This window comes from Lipotes vexillifer, unplaced genomic scaffold (assembly GCF_000442215.2).
Source record: "Lipotes vexillifer unplaced genomic scaffold, Lipotes_vexillifer_v1.1 scaffold779, whole genome shotgun sequence".
NCBI classification, from domain to species: Eukaryota; Metazoa; Chordata; class Mammalia; order Artiodactyla; family Lipotidae; genus Lipotes; species Lipotes vexillifer.
In genome coordinates, this window is record NW_006788448.1 from 1,428,878 (window position 1) to 1,446,058 (window position 17,181).

At 36.6% G+C, this 17,181-nt stretch overlaps 1 protein-coding gene across 1 annotated transcript in view; it reads left to right on the forward strand.

The window, feature by feature from the left end:
• Positions 1-17,181, forward strand: part of ANKRD31 (ankyrin repeat domain 31) — a 133,397-nt gene that overhangs the window by 25,595 nt on the left and 90,621 nt on the right. Inside the window, 3 exon segments of the mRNA XM_007461615.1 lie at positions 2,433-2,963; positions 5,298-5,569; positions 7,833-7,942. Coding sequence (XP_007461677.1) covers positions 2,433-2,963; positions 5,298-5,569; positions 7,833-7,942 — 913 coding nt within the window.

Here is a 17,181-nt window from a genome sequence, read left to right on the forward strand (position 1 = left end):
GAGCCAGAAAGCAAGGGAAAGAGCATAAAATTTGGAACCACGTAGGTTGCGTTCCAAGGGCAAGTGTGTGTCATTTATGTGTAATATACGGAAAGTGATACTCATTTCATAGGATTATAGTGAGGACTGAGAGCAGTGATGGCTCATGGTGTTTGGTACCTAGTTGGTGCTTAAGAAATACGTGTTTTTCCTTCTTTTACGCCTTCACAAATCATTAATTTCTGGCTTAAGTTCCTTCTCCTCTTTGGATCTGTCTCAGATGACTGTGGTGATCTTGACCAAAGTAATTGCTCCCTCTTTAACACTGCTTATTCACTATGTCAGTATTTCCCTATCACTTGCCTCCTGTGACATTCATAGATCTTCTGAGAATAAAGGATTTTTTTGAACAAAGAAGTTTAGAGAACACTGTATTCTAAAGTCTCCTCAAAGATTTATAGTGTACGTTTTGAAAAGTCTTGTAGTAAATAAATCTGTTTAACTTTGTTTAACCGAGCATTTTTCAGGCAATCTTGAAAACCCTTCACTGCCTCCCTTTCTTTCCCCCCAGAAAACTTATTCTTGTAACACTAGGGCTATGGTTTATGCCATTCATTTGAGTTCATGCAGTGTTTTTGACATTATTTATAGTTTATTTATTTATTTATTTATTTAATTTTATTATTATTTTTTTTTTGCGGTACACGGGCCTCTCACTGTTGTGGCCTCTCCCGTTGTGGAGCACAGGCTCCGGACGCGCAGGCTCAGCGGCCGTGGCTCATGGGCCCACCCGCTCCGCGGCATGTGGAGCACAAACCCGTGTCCGCTGCATCGGCAGGCAGACTCTCAACCACTGCGCCACCAGGGAAGCCCGATTTATAGTTTATTTAATGTCTTATGTATTAATGCCTTCAATCTTAATTTAGGAATTAAGTTCCTTTAGGGCAGAGTTCAATATATATATATATATATATAAATATATATATATATATATATATACACACACATATATATATACTTTATTAGATCTAAGGCCTTGAATTTAGTAGATATAAGGACTTCAGATAAGAGGGAGATCTTGAACATGACTTCAAGAATGGATAGGATCCAGTTCTTCAATTCCTTCTAAATTTCTTTTATCTTTCTGAGCAAATTATTGTTTGCATTGCTAATAAATATATCTTATTAAGCTCTGGATGCTATGTACAGAGAATATAAATGGTGGCAGGTAGAAAAGGAAGAGAGGGAGAATTAAATGTTTTTCACTTCCCTTATTCAAATCAAATCATAGTATTAGAGGGCTTACAAGTTACAGTGCATTCTGGAAGAGTGATGTGTCAGTGAAGGTGGATTTGATTTTTAGAAACAGGCAAAAGTCACTGAAACCCATTCTGTTATTTAAGATCAAGCAAATTAACAGTTTTCAGTGTTGAAAAAAAGTTTAGTGCCTTTAAGTTATTGAGACTGATTTTCTTGAATGGCTTATAAACAATTTTGAAAGCGCTTTCAAAAGGGAAGTCTAATAATATTTTGATCATTGGGAACATTGTGAGAACAGGTATAACCTATTAAGGTGATACCTTTGAAAATAATAGTCATTTTGTGTTTTGTAGTTTTGTGTTTTTTGTTTAAAACAACCATAAGTCAGAACCATTGATTTATAGCCAGAGCTTGTAATATTTACATAGAACTGTTTTCATTTCTCCTTTTCTCCTCCCTGGCCACCTGTCCTTTGGCCTTTTTATATCACATTTACATATGCGTACAGAGGTGGGGAATAAAAGGAAGGTGAAACTACACCAATTTTGTTCCTGGTTAATTAATAAAATTCAATAGGGATTTTTAGCACGGGAGAAATTTTCAACTATTAACTGCAGTGAAGTTTTTAGATTATCTGTTGATTTAACTATCCATGTTATCTCTGCCTCTTCCCTTAGCCCAGATAATTTAAACTTAGCTGAATAGATAATTTGCCATCTGTAATTATGGCCCGGCCAATTTTACCCTTGGTCTACTATTAAATGTTTAACCATGTGTTCACAGTCATTAGTAATTTGGTATAGGAAAGTAATAAAGAGTTTTTTTGTTTTTTTGGTTTTTTTTTTGCGGTACGTGGGCCTCTCACTGCTGTGGCCTCTCCCGTTGCAGAGCACAGGCTCCAGACACGCAGGCCCAGCAGCCACGGCCCACAGACCCAGCCACTCCGCGGCACGCGGGATCCTCCCGGACCGGGGCATGAACCCTCATCTCCTGCATTGGCAGGCGGACCCTCAACCACTGCGCCACCAGGGAAGCCCCAATAAAGAGTATTTTTATTTATGGAAGGGAGGAAAGTTGATAAAGCTTTTTGGTGGTAACTTAGCAACATGATGAACTAGAAAACTATAACATTTTCATTTTAAACACTTTTTTGTATATGTAATAATGATGTAAATTCTATTTGGAATATACAGGAACTAAGTAGAGACAGAGACTCTCCTGAAATAAGCCTTCTCTCAAGTACTACTATTAAAGAATTTGGTACATTTGCTGTAAAGGAGAACTTGTTAATAGAGCCAGAAAAGGAGCCTAGCAAGGACGTCACATTGACCATGACTTCTGAAGAAACCAAAGATGAAGAAAGCTCTCTTGAAACTTTTGTGTCTGCCTTAGAAAAGTTACTGACATCACCAGAAATCACCCAGGAGGAAAGACCGATTAGAATAATGAGTGATTTTCAGTGTAGAGAGTTGATGAACCCATTGAGCAATTCTTCGAGTTCCATATCAATACCTTTGACATGTCACAAAGATTTACTTGAAAACTCAAAGGATGATGCATTGCCAGCTGAGTCATTAGCAGCCTTAAACACGTTGTCAGAAGCCAAGGTGGAGCCCATCTGTCACAGAAAAGAGGGAGATACCAGTCTCAGTGCTGGAAATGAATGTTTAGGAGTGGAGCCCAGTATGTCTCAGACTGATGAAGATTGTACACAAATAGCAGAGGTGAATTTTGAGACTCTTTGTTCTACTCAACCATTTGAACAAGATTCCAAGTTAGGTGAGCTACAGGACAAGCATCTTTCAGTGCAGCAAGTAAGTGCAAGTATGAGTCTATGATTTTGCCTTTTATAGTGACCTTTAACAGGTCTTCATTGCCTGTATACTTTATTTTAAATTCAAACCTTCTACCCAAATACCAACACTCAGAAGATACTTTTTGACTTTGAAGCATATAGTTACCTTTTTCGAGGTTCCTGGGGTACAGTTTCCAAGGGGTTAAATGTTAAAATAGATAAGTTTCTCTGAAAACCTGAGAAGATATATCATCATTACATTGCTTATATAGAAGAAGGAAAAAATTTGTTACCAGAATTTTCCCGGTTAGCTCAGAAAATCACTATGTCTGCCTGGGTGCAGAGTAGAGATAAGATACCCCACATCAGTTTCTAGTTGGAAGTAAAATATATGCAATTGGACTGCCAGGAGAGGGAGAAATTTATGCCTGGCTTCAATACAGCTTTGCATACTGTGTCTGAGCATACTGTCAGGTGACACAGTTCTTGGGTTTAGAATTCCTGGACTATTATGCTTGGAGACCCTGGAGTGGCCTGTCACTTGCCAAGTCCCTTTTTCATGTTGACAATTTTTTTCTTTTTAAAAATAATCTTTATTTTATCCTGATTATAATAGTAACACATCCTCATTATAAAAAAAAAAATCAAACAGTAAGAGGAAGTCTCCCACGATTCCACTTTACAGAGATAATCATTGTTAACAGTTTGCTGCATGTCTCCATTTTTTTCTATGCATATTCTATGTAAGTTTATTTTATATAAATATGATTATATTATATATAATGCTTTGCAACTTGTTTTTAAAATTTAATAATACATCGTGGTTATCTTTCTGTGTCAACAAAAGTAGCACTACTTAAATCTTTCTACTTGTTGAATGGTATTCCATTCTATGGGTGTGTGTGTGTGTGTGTGTGTGTGTGTGTGTGTGTAATAATATAATTTATTTAACCAATTCACTAATGATGGTCATTTGGATTTTTTTTGCTTTTCTTTTCTATCCTCCTTCTGGCTATTACCAAAATGCTCCTGTGAACATTTCTTGGAAGATTTAAATAGCATGATACTAAGCTCAGGTTATAACATGCACACCTGGAATAATACTGCATGCAATTCTGGTCAAAAAATTTCAAAACAGACATAATGATATGTTTAAAAATCCAGAAAAAGAGAAACTAATCATGGAGATAGGGCATGAAGATTAAGTTAAACATTCCAGGATTCTAATCTAAAAAGAGGTAATATGAATAAAGTGTAGGAAATTATGACTGGTATTGATAGAGTGAGCATGAACTTAGGAGGTCTTCAAAAAAAAGTCTACTTAGAAGTAGAAAAGAGATTGATTTAGAACAAATCAAACTAAATACTCTTTTACTTAGCTATAATAAAAATATGAAACTTGTGGGACTTCCCTGGTGGTCCAGTTGTTAAGTCTCTGCGCTCCCAATGCAGGCGGCCTGGGTTCAATCCCTGGTCAGGGAACTAGATCCTGCATGCCACAACTAAAGATCCCATATGCCTCAGTGAAGATCCCACATGTGGCAACAAAGACCCCATGTGCTGCAACTAAGACCCGGTGCAGCCAAATAAATAAATATTTTTTATAAAATATGAAACTTATTACCTTGAGAAGCTTTGCAAGCTGGATATATAAATAAGCTCAAGAAAGGTTTACGTAAAAAAAAAAAAGAAAGGTTTATGTGATATGTATAAAAATATGTATCCCCACGAAAGTTAAATCTATAATGGATTTAACTTTAAGGGGAAGTTAGAGCCGTTCATGATATACTGCTAACCTTTTAAAATCAATGTAATGGAAGTTTTATAGTATCTCGTCCCACAAATATCACTTACTGTTGCTATCAAATAACAAAGTACTAGGCTGAATAGAACACTGATATGGCCTGACGTGACAGTACTACTCTTTTCATGTGTCTCTCATCATTTCGTGCTATCCATTTCCTATGAAATTAAAGCACCCAGAGTGACCTTAGGTTTATCCTTGAGTTTTAAGGATGAATATTGATAAAAATAATATTTACTTATGCTTTTAAAAGTCTTAGGCTTTTAAATCTGCATTGTCATTTGTTACATTAACTATGATAAAATTTTCATTATGTTCACATATGTCTATGGGTTTTTGTATTTCCATCTTATAAGGTATTTTTGTGTAATCAAAGGACAAGATAAAACTTAATTTCTTCTAATTTTATTTTGTTTTTTGCATTGTTGTAATTATTTGTGTATTTACATCTTATTACAGAGTCTAGAAGACCCAAATCCATTTGGATTGCAAACTTTGGTTCATCAAAATGTCACCTCTTGTGATCCACTAAATAATAAGGGAAATTCAAATCTGGTGGAAAATAGCTCTGACCAGGACACTCCATGTGTGTTAAGGAGATCGTCCAGACTGAAAGTAGGCAGAGATGCAAAGCCCACACATCACATATATAAGATGCCAGAAAAGATTTTACCCAAAATACTTGGCTGTGAGGATCAAACAAATAATAACTCTTCAACTGAGAATTTCAGGTATGCTACCAACCTAATAGATAATTCTGTGTTTGGGACATTAGAGTCAGTGTACCTCTAAGTAAAGAACTTTATTTTTCAGTTTTGTTATTTTATTTATTTTGCAATTTAAAAAACCCCCAGAAAACTCTTTTACTTTCTTTTTTTGAGACAAAGTAATGGGAAATTGTTGTATTTTAGCTTAATGCTAATTTTCTTTGTTTAACCTCTCTCACCACACATAGTTACAAATTTTTTTTCTTGTGATGAGAACTTTTAAGGTCTACTCTCTTAGCAACTTCTCAAATATACAATACAGTATTATTAACTAGTCACCATGCTGTACATTACATCCCCTGGACTTATTTATCTTATAACTGGAAGTTTGTACCTTTTGACCACCTTCACCCATTTCACCCACCCACACCGTCTCCTACCTCCAGAACTAGTCTGTTCTCTGTATCTATTAGTTTAGGGTTTTTGTTTTTTTGTTGTTTTGTTTTAGATTCCACATGTAAGTGAGATCATACAGTATTTGTCTTTCTCTGACTTATTTCACTTAGCATAATTCTCTCAAGGCCAATTCATGTTCTAGCAAATGGCAGGATTTTTTCTTTTCTATGGCTGAATACCATTCCATTGTGTGTGTGTGTGTATCACATTTTCTTTATTTATTCATCCATCGATGGATATTTAGGTTGCTTCCATGTCTTGACTATTGTAAGTAAAGCCACGGTAAAAATGGGACTGCAGATATTATTTTGAGATAGTGATTTTGTTTCCTTTGAATAAATACCCAGGAGTGGAATTGCTGTATCATATGGTAGTTCTGTTTTTAATTTTTGAGGAATCTCCATACTGTTTTCCGTCGTGGTTGCACCAATTTACATTCCCACCAGCAGTGCAAGAGGGTTCCCTTTTCTCCACACCCTCTCCAGCATTTATTATTTATTATTAGACTTTTTGATGATGGCCATTCTGACTGGTGTGGGGTGATATCTCATTGTGGTTTTGATTTACATTTCCCTGATGATCAGTGATGCTAAGCACCTTTTCACGTACCTATTGGCCATTTGGATGCCTTCTTTGGAAATGTCTTTTTAGTTCCTCTCACATTTTTTAATCAGATTGCTTTTCTCTTTGCTATTGAGTTGTGTGAGTTCTTTATATGTTTTGGATATTAATCCCTTTTCAAGTATATGATGTGCAAATATTTTCTCCCATTTGGTAGGTTGTCTTTTCATTTTGTTGATAGTTTCATTTGCTGTACAGAAACTTTTTAGGTTGATGTAGTCTCACTTCTTTATTTTTGCTTTTGGTGTCAAATCCAAAAAGTCACTGCCAAGACTGATGTCAAGGTGCTTGCTTATGTTTTTTCCTAGGAGTTCTGTGGTTTCAAGTCTTACTTTCAAGTCTTCAATCCATTTTGAGTTGATTTTTGTATATGGTGTAAGATTGTGATCCAGGGGCTTCCCTGGTGGCGCAGTGGTTGAGAGTCTGCCTGCCGATGCAGGGGACACGAGTTTGTGCCCCGGTCCGGGAAGATCCCACATGCTGCGTGGAGCGGCTGGGCCCGTGAGCCATGGCCGCTGAGCCTACGCATCCGGAGCCTGTGCTCCGCAACAGGAGAGGCCACAACAGTGAGAGGCCCACGTACCGCAAAAAAAAAAAAAAAAAAAGATTGTGATCCAGCTTTATTCTTTTGCATATGGCTGTCCAGTTTTCCCAACGGCATTTACTGAAGAGACTGTCCTTTCCCCATTGTATATTGTTGGCTCCTTTGTCATAGATTAATTGACCATATATGGGTAGGTTTATTTTGGGGCTCTCAGAATAGAGAGAACCAAAATAAACCTACCCATATATGCTTTTATGCCAGTATTTTACAGTTTTTGACCAGTGCCATACCACAGGAAAAGTCCTTTTTTTTTTGCCTGCCTCTTTTTTCCTAGAAGTTGTGAATAGACTGGATAGTGGCATGCCAGCATGGGGAGTGAGGGACAGGAGCCTCAGAATACTCACTTACAGGTGACTATCCCTAAAGGAGAGAAACCCATAGGTGGCACAAAGACAAAGAAACCATAATGACTGACATGTCTGTCACAGAATTATCTGCAGTTTACTCAGGAGACGTCTCCATACTTAAAACTGCTATCCTGCTTGACAACAGCTCAGTAAAATATCTTTGAGTTTTAAAAAAAATTAGTCAAAAATTCGGTATGATTCTCTTTGAATGGTTGTGGAGAACATGATAGTAATTTTAAAAGCACATTTATTTTTCAAGAATGCAGAATCCTGCTTTAAAGATTGAAGGTAAAGGGAAGACTGTGCATTCATCCAGACTCAAGAGTGGAGAACAGATCAGGAAAAACAGAAAACTTGAAGGGAAAAATGGTGAGGCCTATTTAATTTCTTTATTTCTGTAATAAGTAACTTACAAAAGTATAGAATCCTGGTACTAAAAAAGGATTTAGAGATTATATGTCTCAACTTTCTCATTCTACTGATGAGGAAGTTCAGAGAGGTTAAGGATTTTCCCCAGCACTGCACAGCTCATTAGTAGTATAACTAGGATCCTGAACTTCTGCCTCATAGGCTGGTATATTTCCTGTACTTGTACTTTTAAGAGAATAGTTTCAGAACCCTTTTCAAATTTAGATATCTGACCTACTTGTGGTGTGACTAACCTAGCATAGGCTTTGGGAAATTATAACCAGAAGAATAAATAGAGGAAATTATTATATATTTAGATGTTATTTCTTTGTTCCTATATATAAAACCCCAAAGAATAAACTAAAAAACTATCAGAAATAATAATAACCTAGGAGTACTGGTTACAAAACAATAGATGGTGGGACAGCTGGCAGAATTGAAATATGGACTGTAGATTAAAGAATAATATTGTGTCAATGTTAAATTTTCTTAATTTAATAATTTGGTTATATAAGATAGTGTCCTTGCTTTTAGAGAATATGCTCTTAAGTGTTAGTAAGTAAAGAGGCATGGTGTATGCAAGTTATTCATTATGTGTATATGTGTCTATATGCATGTGTATGTATATATAAAGAGGGAGATAGAATGATTTAAGTGGCGGCAAAATGTTAACAATGGGGGAATCCTTTGTTTTATTTTTACAACTTTTTTATAAATCGGAAATTATTTCCAGCTAAAAAGTTTAAAAAATTCAATAAACCAAAAGAAGACAAAAGTAAATACCTTTCATATACATAAGTATTACCCAGTTACAAAATATAAGAGAAGATCCCATTTATAATAGTTACAAAAGAGAGAAAATACCTGCTTATATACCTAATAAGAAATTGCCATACCTGTAAGAAGAAAGTGTAAAAATTATGCTGAGGGGCATAAAAAAGACTTGAATAAATGGAAAGAAGAGCCTTATTCTTGACCATAAAGATTCAGTATTGTAAGAAACTTACTTCTCCCTAAATTATTCTGTAAATGCATGAGAGCTCAATCAAAAACATATTTTTGTGTATTTGTTAATTGTTTTGTTTTGTTTTGCTTTATAGGTCTGGAAGTTAGCTATGAGAATGATACAGAATTTCAGCTGGAAAACTAAATATAAAAGACTTAACACAGAAAATTCTGAAAAATAAAACAAAGGGAGAGTAGAGAGGCAGGAACTTGCTCTACATAATGTGAAAGCAATTAGAAAACAATAGAAGTTAAAATAAGTTGGTATTGGCACAGGAATAGACAGATAAATCAGTGAAACAGAATAAAGGGTTAGATGTAGAAGCCAGATACAATGGGAATATAGGGGTAGGTCTGTGATAAATATGGCTTCTCAAATTGATGGCAGAAAGAAGGACTAAATAATAAATAGTGAAAAACACAAACAGTTGGATCCCTATAACTTCCTTATACCAAATTTAATTCCAGTCTGGCCAGAGTTAAAGGAAAAAAAAGTTCTAGGAGAAAATACAAGTGAATCTTTTTATAATCTTGGAAAAACCCTTTGTAAAGAACAATTCAAAACCAGAAGCCAGGAGGGAAAAGAATGATAAAATTGACTATATACATTTTTTAAAAATTGTATGGAAAGATATCCTAAAAAAAACCAATCATCAAACACAGAAGAAATATTAATAACACATGACAAGGGATTAATTATACTAGTATACAGAGAGCTCTTACAAAACAGTAAGGATAAAGAAAAATAGGAGTTCACAGAAAAAAAATGTAAATACCTGAAAAGATTAACATCTCACTCATACTTAAATACAAATTAACAAGTACAATTTTCACCTAAGGGCATGCCAATAAACATTTGAGAATTCCCAGTGGCAAGAATGTGGAAACAGTAAACAATCTCACATGTTTTTGGTAAAAGTTTTTTCAGTCTTTTTATAGGGCAGTTTATTTACATTCATCAGAATTTTAAATCACAATTCTTTTGAATCAGCAATTCTGTTTAAAGGGATTTACTCTATGGCTGTATTTGCTTAAATATATTTTATAAAGATGTTCATTACAGCATTGTTTATTATAATAAAATGACTAGAAATGATCTAAATTAAGTGAATAGTTAAAAAATTATAATGTAACCAATGAAATAATATTCAGTCATTTAAGAAGTCAGAAGGATATGTATGTGTTAAGGAAAAAAAGGCCATGTTTTTTTTTTTCATGTCATAAGGATGATATTAAATTTCTTGTTGGAAACAATGTAAGCAAGAAGACAGTGGAGCAGCAGCTTTAAAGTACTAAAAGAAATTCTATAGAATTCTATAACTAGAACCTAGAATTCTATACCTAGAAAAATATCTTTCAAAAATGAAGGTGAGGGGAGAGGAACCAAGATGGCGGAGTAGAAGGACGTGCTCTCACTCCCTCTTGTGAGAACACCAGAATCGCAACTAGCTGCTGGACAATCATTGACAGGAAGACACTGGAACTCACCAAAAAAGATACCCCACATCCAAAGACAAAGGAGAAGCCACAATGAGATGGTAGGAGGGGCACAATCAGAGTAAAATCAAATCCCATGACTGCTGGATGGGTGACTCACAGACTGGAGAACACTTATACCACAGAAGTCCACCCCCTGGAGTGAAGGTTCTGAGCCCCATGTCAGTCTTCCCAACCTGGGGGTCCGGCAATGGGAGGAGGAATTCGTAGAGAATCAGACTTTGAAGCCTAGTGGGATTTGATTGCAGGACTTCGACAGGACTGGGGAAAACAGAGACTCCACTCTTGGAGGACACACACAAAGTAGTGTGTGCATCGGGACCCAGGGGAACGAGCAGTGACTGCAGGGGAGATTGAACCAGACCTGCCTGCTGGTGTTGGGGGGTCTCCTGCAGAGGCGGGGGGTGGCTGTGTCTCACTGTGCGGACAAGGACAGTGGCAGCAGAAGTTCTGGGAAGTACTCCTTGGTGTGAGCCCTCCCAGAGTCTGTCATTAGCCCCACCAAAGAGCCCAGGTAGGCTCCAGCGTTGGGTTGCCTCAGGCCAAAAAACCAACAGGGAGGGAACCCAGGCCCACCCATCACAGGTCAAGCAGATTAAAGTTTTACTGAGCTCTGCCCACCAGAGCAACACCCAGCTCTACCCACCACCAGTCCCTCCCATCAGGAAACTTGCACAAGCCTCTTAGATAGCCTCATCCACCAGAGGGCAGACAGCAGAAGCAAGAAGAACTACAATCCTGCAACCTGTGGAACAAAAACCACATTCACAGAAAGATAGACAAGATGAAAAGGCAGAGGGCTATGTACCAGATGAAGGAACAAGATAAAACCCCAGAAAAACAACTCAATGAAGTGGATATAGGCAACCTTCCAGAAAAATAATTCAGAATAATGATAGTGAAGATGATCCAGGACCTTGGAAAAAGAATGGAGGTAAAGATGGAGAAGATGCAAGAAATGTTTCACAAAGACCTAGAAGAATTAAAGAACAAACACCTAGAAGAATTAAAGGACAAACAAACAGAGATGAACAATACAGTAACTGAAATGAAAACTACACTAGAAGGAATCAACAGCTGAATAACTGAGGCAGAAGAACGGATAAGTGACCTGGAAGACAGAATGGTAGAATTCACTGCTGCAGAACACAATAAAGAATGAAAAGAAATGAAGATAGCCTAAGAGACCTCTGGGACGACATTAAATGCACCAACATTCACATTTATAGGGGTCCCAGAAGGAGAAGAGAAAGGACCAGAGAAAGTATCTGAAAAGATTATAGTCAAAAACTTCCCTAACATGGGAAAGGAAATAGCCACCCAAGTCCAGGAAACGCAGCGAGTCCTGTACAGGATAAACCCAAGGAGAAACACGCTGAGACGCATAGTAATCAAATTGGCAAAAATTAAAGGCAAAGAAAAATTATTGAAAGCAGCAAGGGAAAAATGACAAATAACATACAAGGGAACTTCCATAAGATTAACAGCTGATTTCTCAGCAGAAACTCTACAAGCCAGAAGGGAGTGGCATGATATACTTAAAGTGATGAAAGGGAAGAACCTACAACCAAGATTACTCTACCCGGCAAGGATCTCATTCAGATTCGATGGAGAAATCAAAAGCTTTACAGACAAGCAAAAGCTAAGAGAATTCAGTGCCACCAAACCAGCTCTACAACAAATGCTAAAGGAACTTCTCTAAGTGGGAAACACAAGAGAAGAAAAGGACCTACAAAAACAAACCCCAAACAATTAAGAAAATGGTAATAGGAACATACATATCAATAATTACCTTAAACGTGAGTGGATTAAATGCTCCAACCAAAAGACAAAGGCCTGCTGAATGGATACAAAAACAAGACCCATCTATATACTGTCTACAAGAGACCCAATTCAGACCTAGGCACACATACAGACTGAAAGTGAGGGGATGGAAAAAGATATTCCATGAAAATGGAAATCAAAAGAAAGCTGGAGTAGCAATACTCATATCAGATAAAATAGGTTTTAAAATAAAGAATGTTACAAGAGACAAGGAAGGACACTACATAATGATCAAGGGATCGATCCAAGAAGAAGATATAACAATTATAAATACATATGCACCCAACATAGGAGCACCTCAATACATAAGACAACTGCTAACAGCTCTAAAAGAGGAAATTGACAGTAACACAAGAATAGTGGGGGACTTTAACACCTCACTTACACCAATGGACAGTCATCCAAAATGAAAATAAATAAGGAAACAGAAGCTTTAACTGACACAATAGACCAGATAGATTTAATTGATATTTATAGGACATTCCATCCAAAAACAGCAGATCACACTTTCTTCTCAAGTGCACACGGAACATTCTCCAGGATAGATCACATCTTGGGTCACAAATCAAGCCTCAGTAAATTTAAGAAACTTGAAATCATATCAAGCATCTTTTCTGACCACAATGCTATGAGATTAGAAATGAATTACAGGGAAAAAAACGTAAAAACCACAAACACATGGAGGCTAAACAGTACGTTCCTAAATAACCAAGAGATTACTGAAGAAATCAAAGAGGAGATCAAAAAATACCTAGAGACAAATGCCAATGAAAACACGATGATCCAAAACCTATGGGATTCAGCAAAAGCAGTTCTAAGAGGGAAGTTTATAGCTATACAAGCCTACCTCAAGAAACAAGAAAAATCTCAAATAAACAATCTAACCTTACACCTAAAGGAACTAGAGAAAGAAGAACAAACAAAACCCAGAGTTAGCAGAAGGAAAGAAATCATGAAGATCAGAGCAGAAATAAATGAAATAGAAACAGAGAAAACAATAGCAAAGATCAATAAAACTAAAAGCTCGTTCTTTGAGAAGATAAACTTGATAAACCATTAGCCAGACTCATCAAGAAAAAGAGGGAGAGGACTCAAATCAGTAAAATTAGAAATGAAAAAGGAGAAGTTACAACAGACACTGCAGAAATACAAAGCATCCTAAGAGACTACTACAAGCAACTCTATGCCAATAAAATGGGCAACCTGGAAGAAATGGACAAATTCTTAAAAAGGTATAACCTTCCAAGACTGAACCAGGAAGATATAGAAAATATGAACAGACCAATCACAAGTAATGAAATTGAAACTGTAATAAAAATCTTCCAACACACAAAAGTCCAGGACCAGATGGCTTCACAGGTGAATTCTATCAAACATTTAGGGAAGAGCTAACACCCATCCTTCTCAAACTCTTTCCAAAAATTGCAGAGGAAGGAACACTCCCAAACTCATTCTATGAGGCCACCATCACCCAAAACCAGACATACCAAAACCAGACAAAGATACTACAAAAAAAGAAAATTACAGACCAATATCACTGATGAATACAGATGCAAAAATCCTCAACAAAATACCAGCAAACAGAATCCAACAACACATTAAAAGGATCATACACCATGATCAAGTGGGATTTATCCCAGGGATGCAAGGATTCTTCAGTATATGCAAATCAATCAATGTGATACACCATATTAACAAATTGAAGAATAAAACCCATATGATCATCTCAATAGATAACGAAAATGCTTTTGACAAAATTCAACACCTATTTAGGACAAAAACTCTCCAGAATGTGGGCACAGAGGGAACCTACCTCAACCTAATAAAGGCCATATATGACAAACCCACAGCAAACATCATTCCTAATGGTGAAAAACTGAAAGCATTTCCTCTAAGATCAGGAAGAAGACAAGGATGTCCACTCCCATCACTATTACTCAACATAGTTTTGGAAGTCCCACCCACAGCAATCAGAGAAGAAAAAGAAATAAAAGGAATACAAATTGGAGAAGAAGTAACGCTGTCACTGCCTGCAGATGACATGATACTATACATAGAGAATCCTAAAAATGCCACCAGAAAACTACTAGAGCTAATCAATGAATTTGGTAAAGTTGCAGGATACAAAATTAATGCACAGAAATCTCTTGCATTCCTATACACTAATGAAAAATCTGAAAGAGAAATTAAGGAAACACTCCCATTTACCATTGCAACAAAAAAAAAAAATACCTAGGAATAAACCTACCTAGGGAGACAAAAGACCTCTATGCAGAAAACTGTAAGACACTGATGAAAGAAATTAAAGATGATACCAACAGATGGAGAGATATACCATGTTCTTGGATTGGAAGAATCAATATTGTGAAAATGACTATACTACCCAAAGCAATCTAGAGATTCAGTACAATCCCTATCAAATTACCAATGGCATTTTTTACAGAACTAGAACAAAAAATTTGCATTACATTACATTTGAAAATCAGCCACTGTAATTTGTTATATTAATAAGTTAAAAAAGAAAAACCATATGATCATTTTAGTAGATGATGCAAAGAAAGATTTTGACAACACCTAACATCCATTACTGATGAAAACTCTCAGCAAACTCAGAATAGAGGGGAACTTGGTTAATCTGACAAAGGGCATCTACAAAAAAAATACACAGCTGTGATACTTAATGGTGAAAGAGTGAATGCTTTCCCCCTAAGATCAGAAATAAGACAGGGATGTCTGTTCCCACCACTTCCGTTGATCATTGTAGTGGAGGTCCTAGCCAGTACAGTCAGGAAGAAAAACAAAAGGCATCCATGTTGGAAAAGAAGTAGTAAAACAGTCTTTAGTCACTAGTGACATAATCGTCTATGTAGAAAATCTGATGGAATCTACAATAAAAGCAACTGTAAGTGAGTTTAGCAAAGTTGCAAGATACAAGATCAATATACAGATATTAATTATATTTCTGTATTCTAGCAACAAACAATTAGAAAGTGAAATATGAAAACCAAACAATTAGGAAGTGAAATTTATGCCACAGTTTCAAAAAATGTGAAATACGGATAAAATTTAGCAGAAGATGTAAAAGACAGGTACACTGAAACCTACAAAATATTAAACAGAAAAAAGAAAATTTGATGGAGAGAAATGGAGAGAGATTGAGTCAGAAGACAATATTATTAAGATGTTATTTCTACTCAGGTATATTTATGGATTCTACACAATCTCAATCAAAATTCCGGTAGGATTTTCTTGTAGAAATGCCAAAGCTGGTTCTAAAATTCATATGGAATGCAAAGAATCTAGAATAGTAAGACAGCTCTGATGAACAAAGTTAAAGGGCTAACACTACCTGATTTCAAGAATTATTATATGGCATAATCAAAACAGCACGATCTTGGCATCAAGATAGGGAAATAGGTCCATGGCAGGAGAAGGGAGTTCAGAAATAAACCCTGAGTTTTGACAAAGGCCCAAGGCCTTTATAGTGGAAAACAATTGTATATCCATATGCAGCAGAATGTTATTCAGTGTCATTCTGTGTATTTTAAGAGTGTTGATTTTTGTTTTGGCCAACAAGTTACTTGAAGATCAGTTTGATCCTTTCAACACTTTTTTTAAAACCTTGTTAGGCAGGTCTAGTGTAGGCCTTACTCTAGGACTAGTTTAGCTCTGCTACTAAAACATGACCCATTAAAGGTCTCTCTGAATGTTCCAGTAGTTCAGCAAGGTCTCTCTCCTCCGCCTGGCAGGAATGTGAATGTCTCCCAGCCTGTGTGATCTCTGATGGTTGTTAATTTATAGTTCCTGGGTAATTGTTCTTGCCCAGCCTCATGAAGATTCACCCCACGCATGAGCAGTTCAGTATTCAGATAACGACCCAAGGAGCCCTTCGTATAGATTTCTGGTGCCTTTTCTCTATGCTCTCATCTCTGGTGCCCTGCCCTGTAAATTCTGTTCACCCAAGCCTCCCCAGACTCTGACCTCTGTCTCCTTAGCTCAGCAGAATCACCTTGCTATGCTTGTGCTATACTCTGAAAAGGCTCCAGACAAGAAGCTGGAGTGAGTGACCTTAGGGCTCACTTCATTGTTTGTCTTCACTCAGGGAAGTCAAATAGGTCTGAACTACCTGTTTTCTAATGTCTGAATAAAGGGTCTTTTTCCCCCATATATTTTGTTTAATATTCTAGTTGTTTACAATGGGAGGGCAAGTCACAGCAGTTATTTAGTCATGATTGGAAGTGAATGTCTTTCACAACTTCGTTTTCATTGAAAATTTTTGTATTCTTAATTTGTAATTTTGAATAAATTGCATATTTATAATAGCGGGTACAACTGGAAAAGACAGATCTGGGAGTAAAGACTATTGATTTTTGCATATAGTTTATCTGGTGGGAGCAGAATGCTTTGTAGTCAGGGGTGGGGGAAGGCAGGCTCAGGTGTTCAGCAGTTGGTTTGTTTTACAGTGGAACTGAATGGAGAGAATCAAATAAAAACAAAGCAGTTAAATTGTGGTCCATTAAGAAATCTGTTGCAGTACTCAGTTACCTTTCTGAGGTTTTAGGATGGGGCAGGTTATTTAGATGAAACTGGAAAAGCTATCACCAAAGTTACTCTGAGGGAATTCCCTGGCGGTCCAGTGGTTAGGACTCTGCACTCTCACTGCCGAGGGCCCGGGTTCAATCCCACAAGCTGGGCGGTGCGCCAAAGGAAAGAAAAGCTATTCTGAAATTCAGGAAAACCAAATGAGTATTATCTGTAAAAATTGACAGGATTTGGATTATCTAGATGAGGAGTTTAGGAGGCACAGGGGAGAAATGATACTTGGTATATATAACCTGGAAAACTATTTTTTTTTTTTTTTTTTTTTTTTGGGT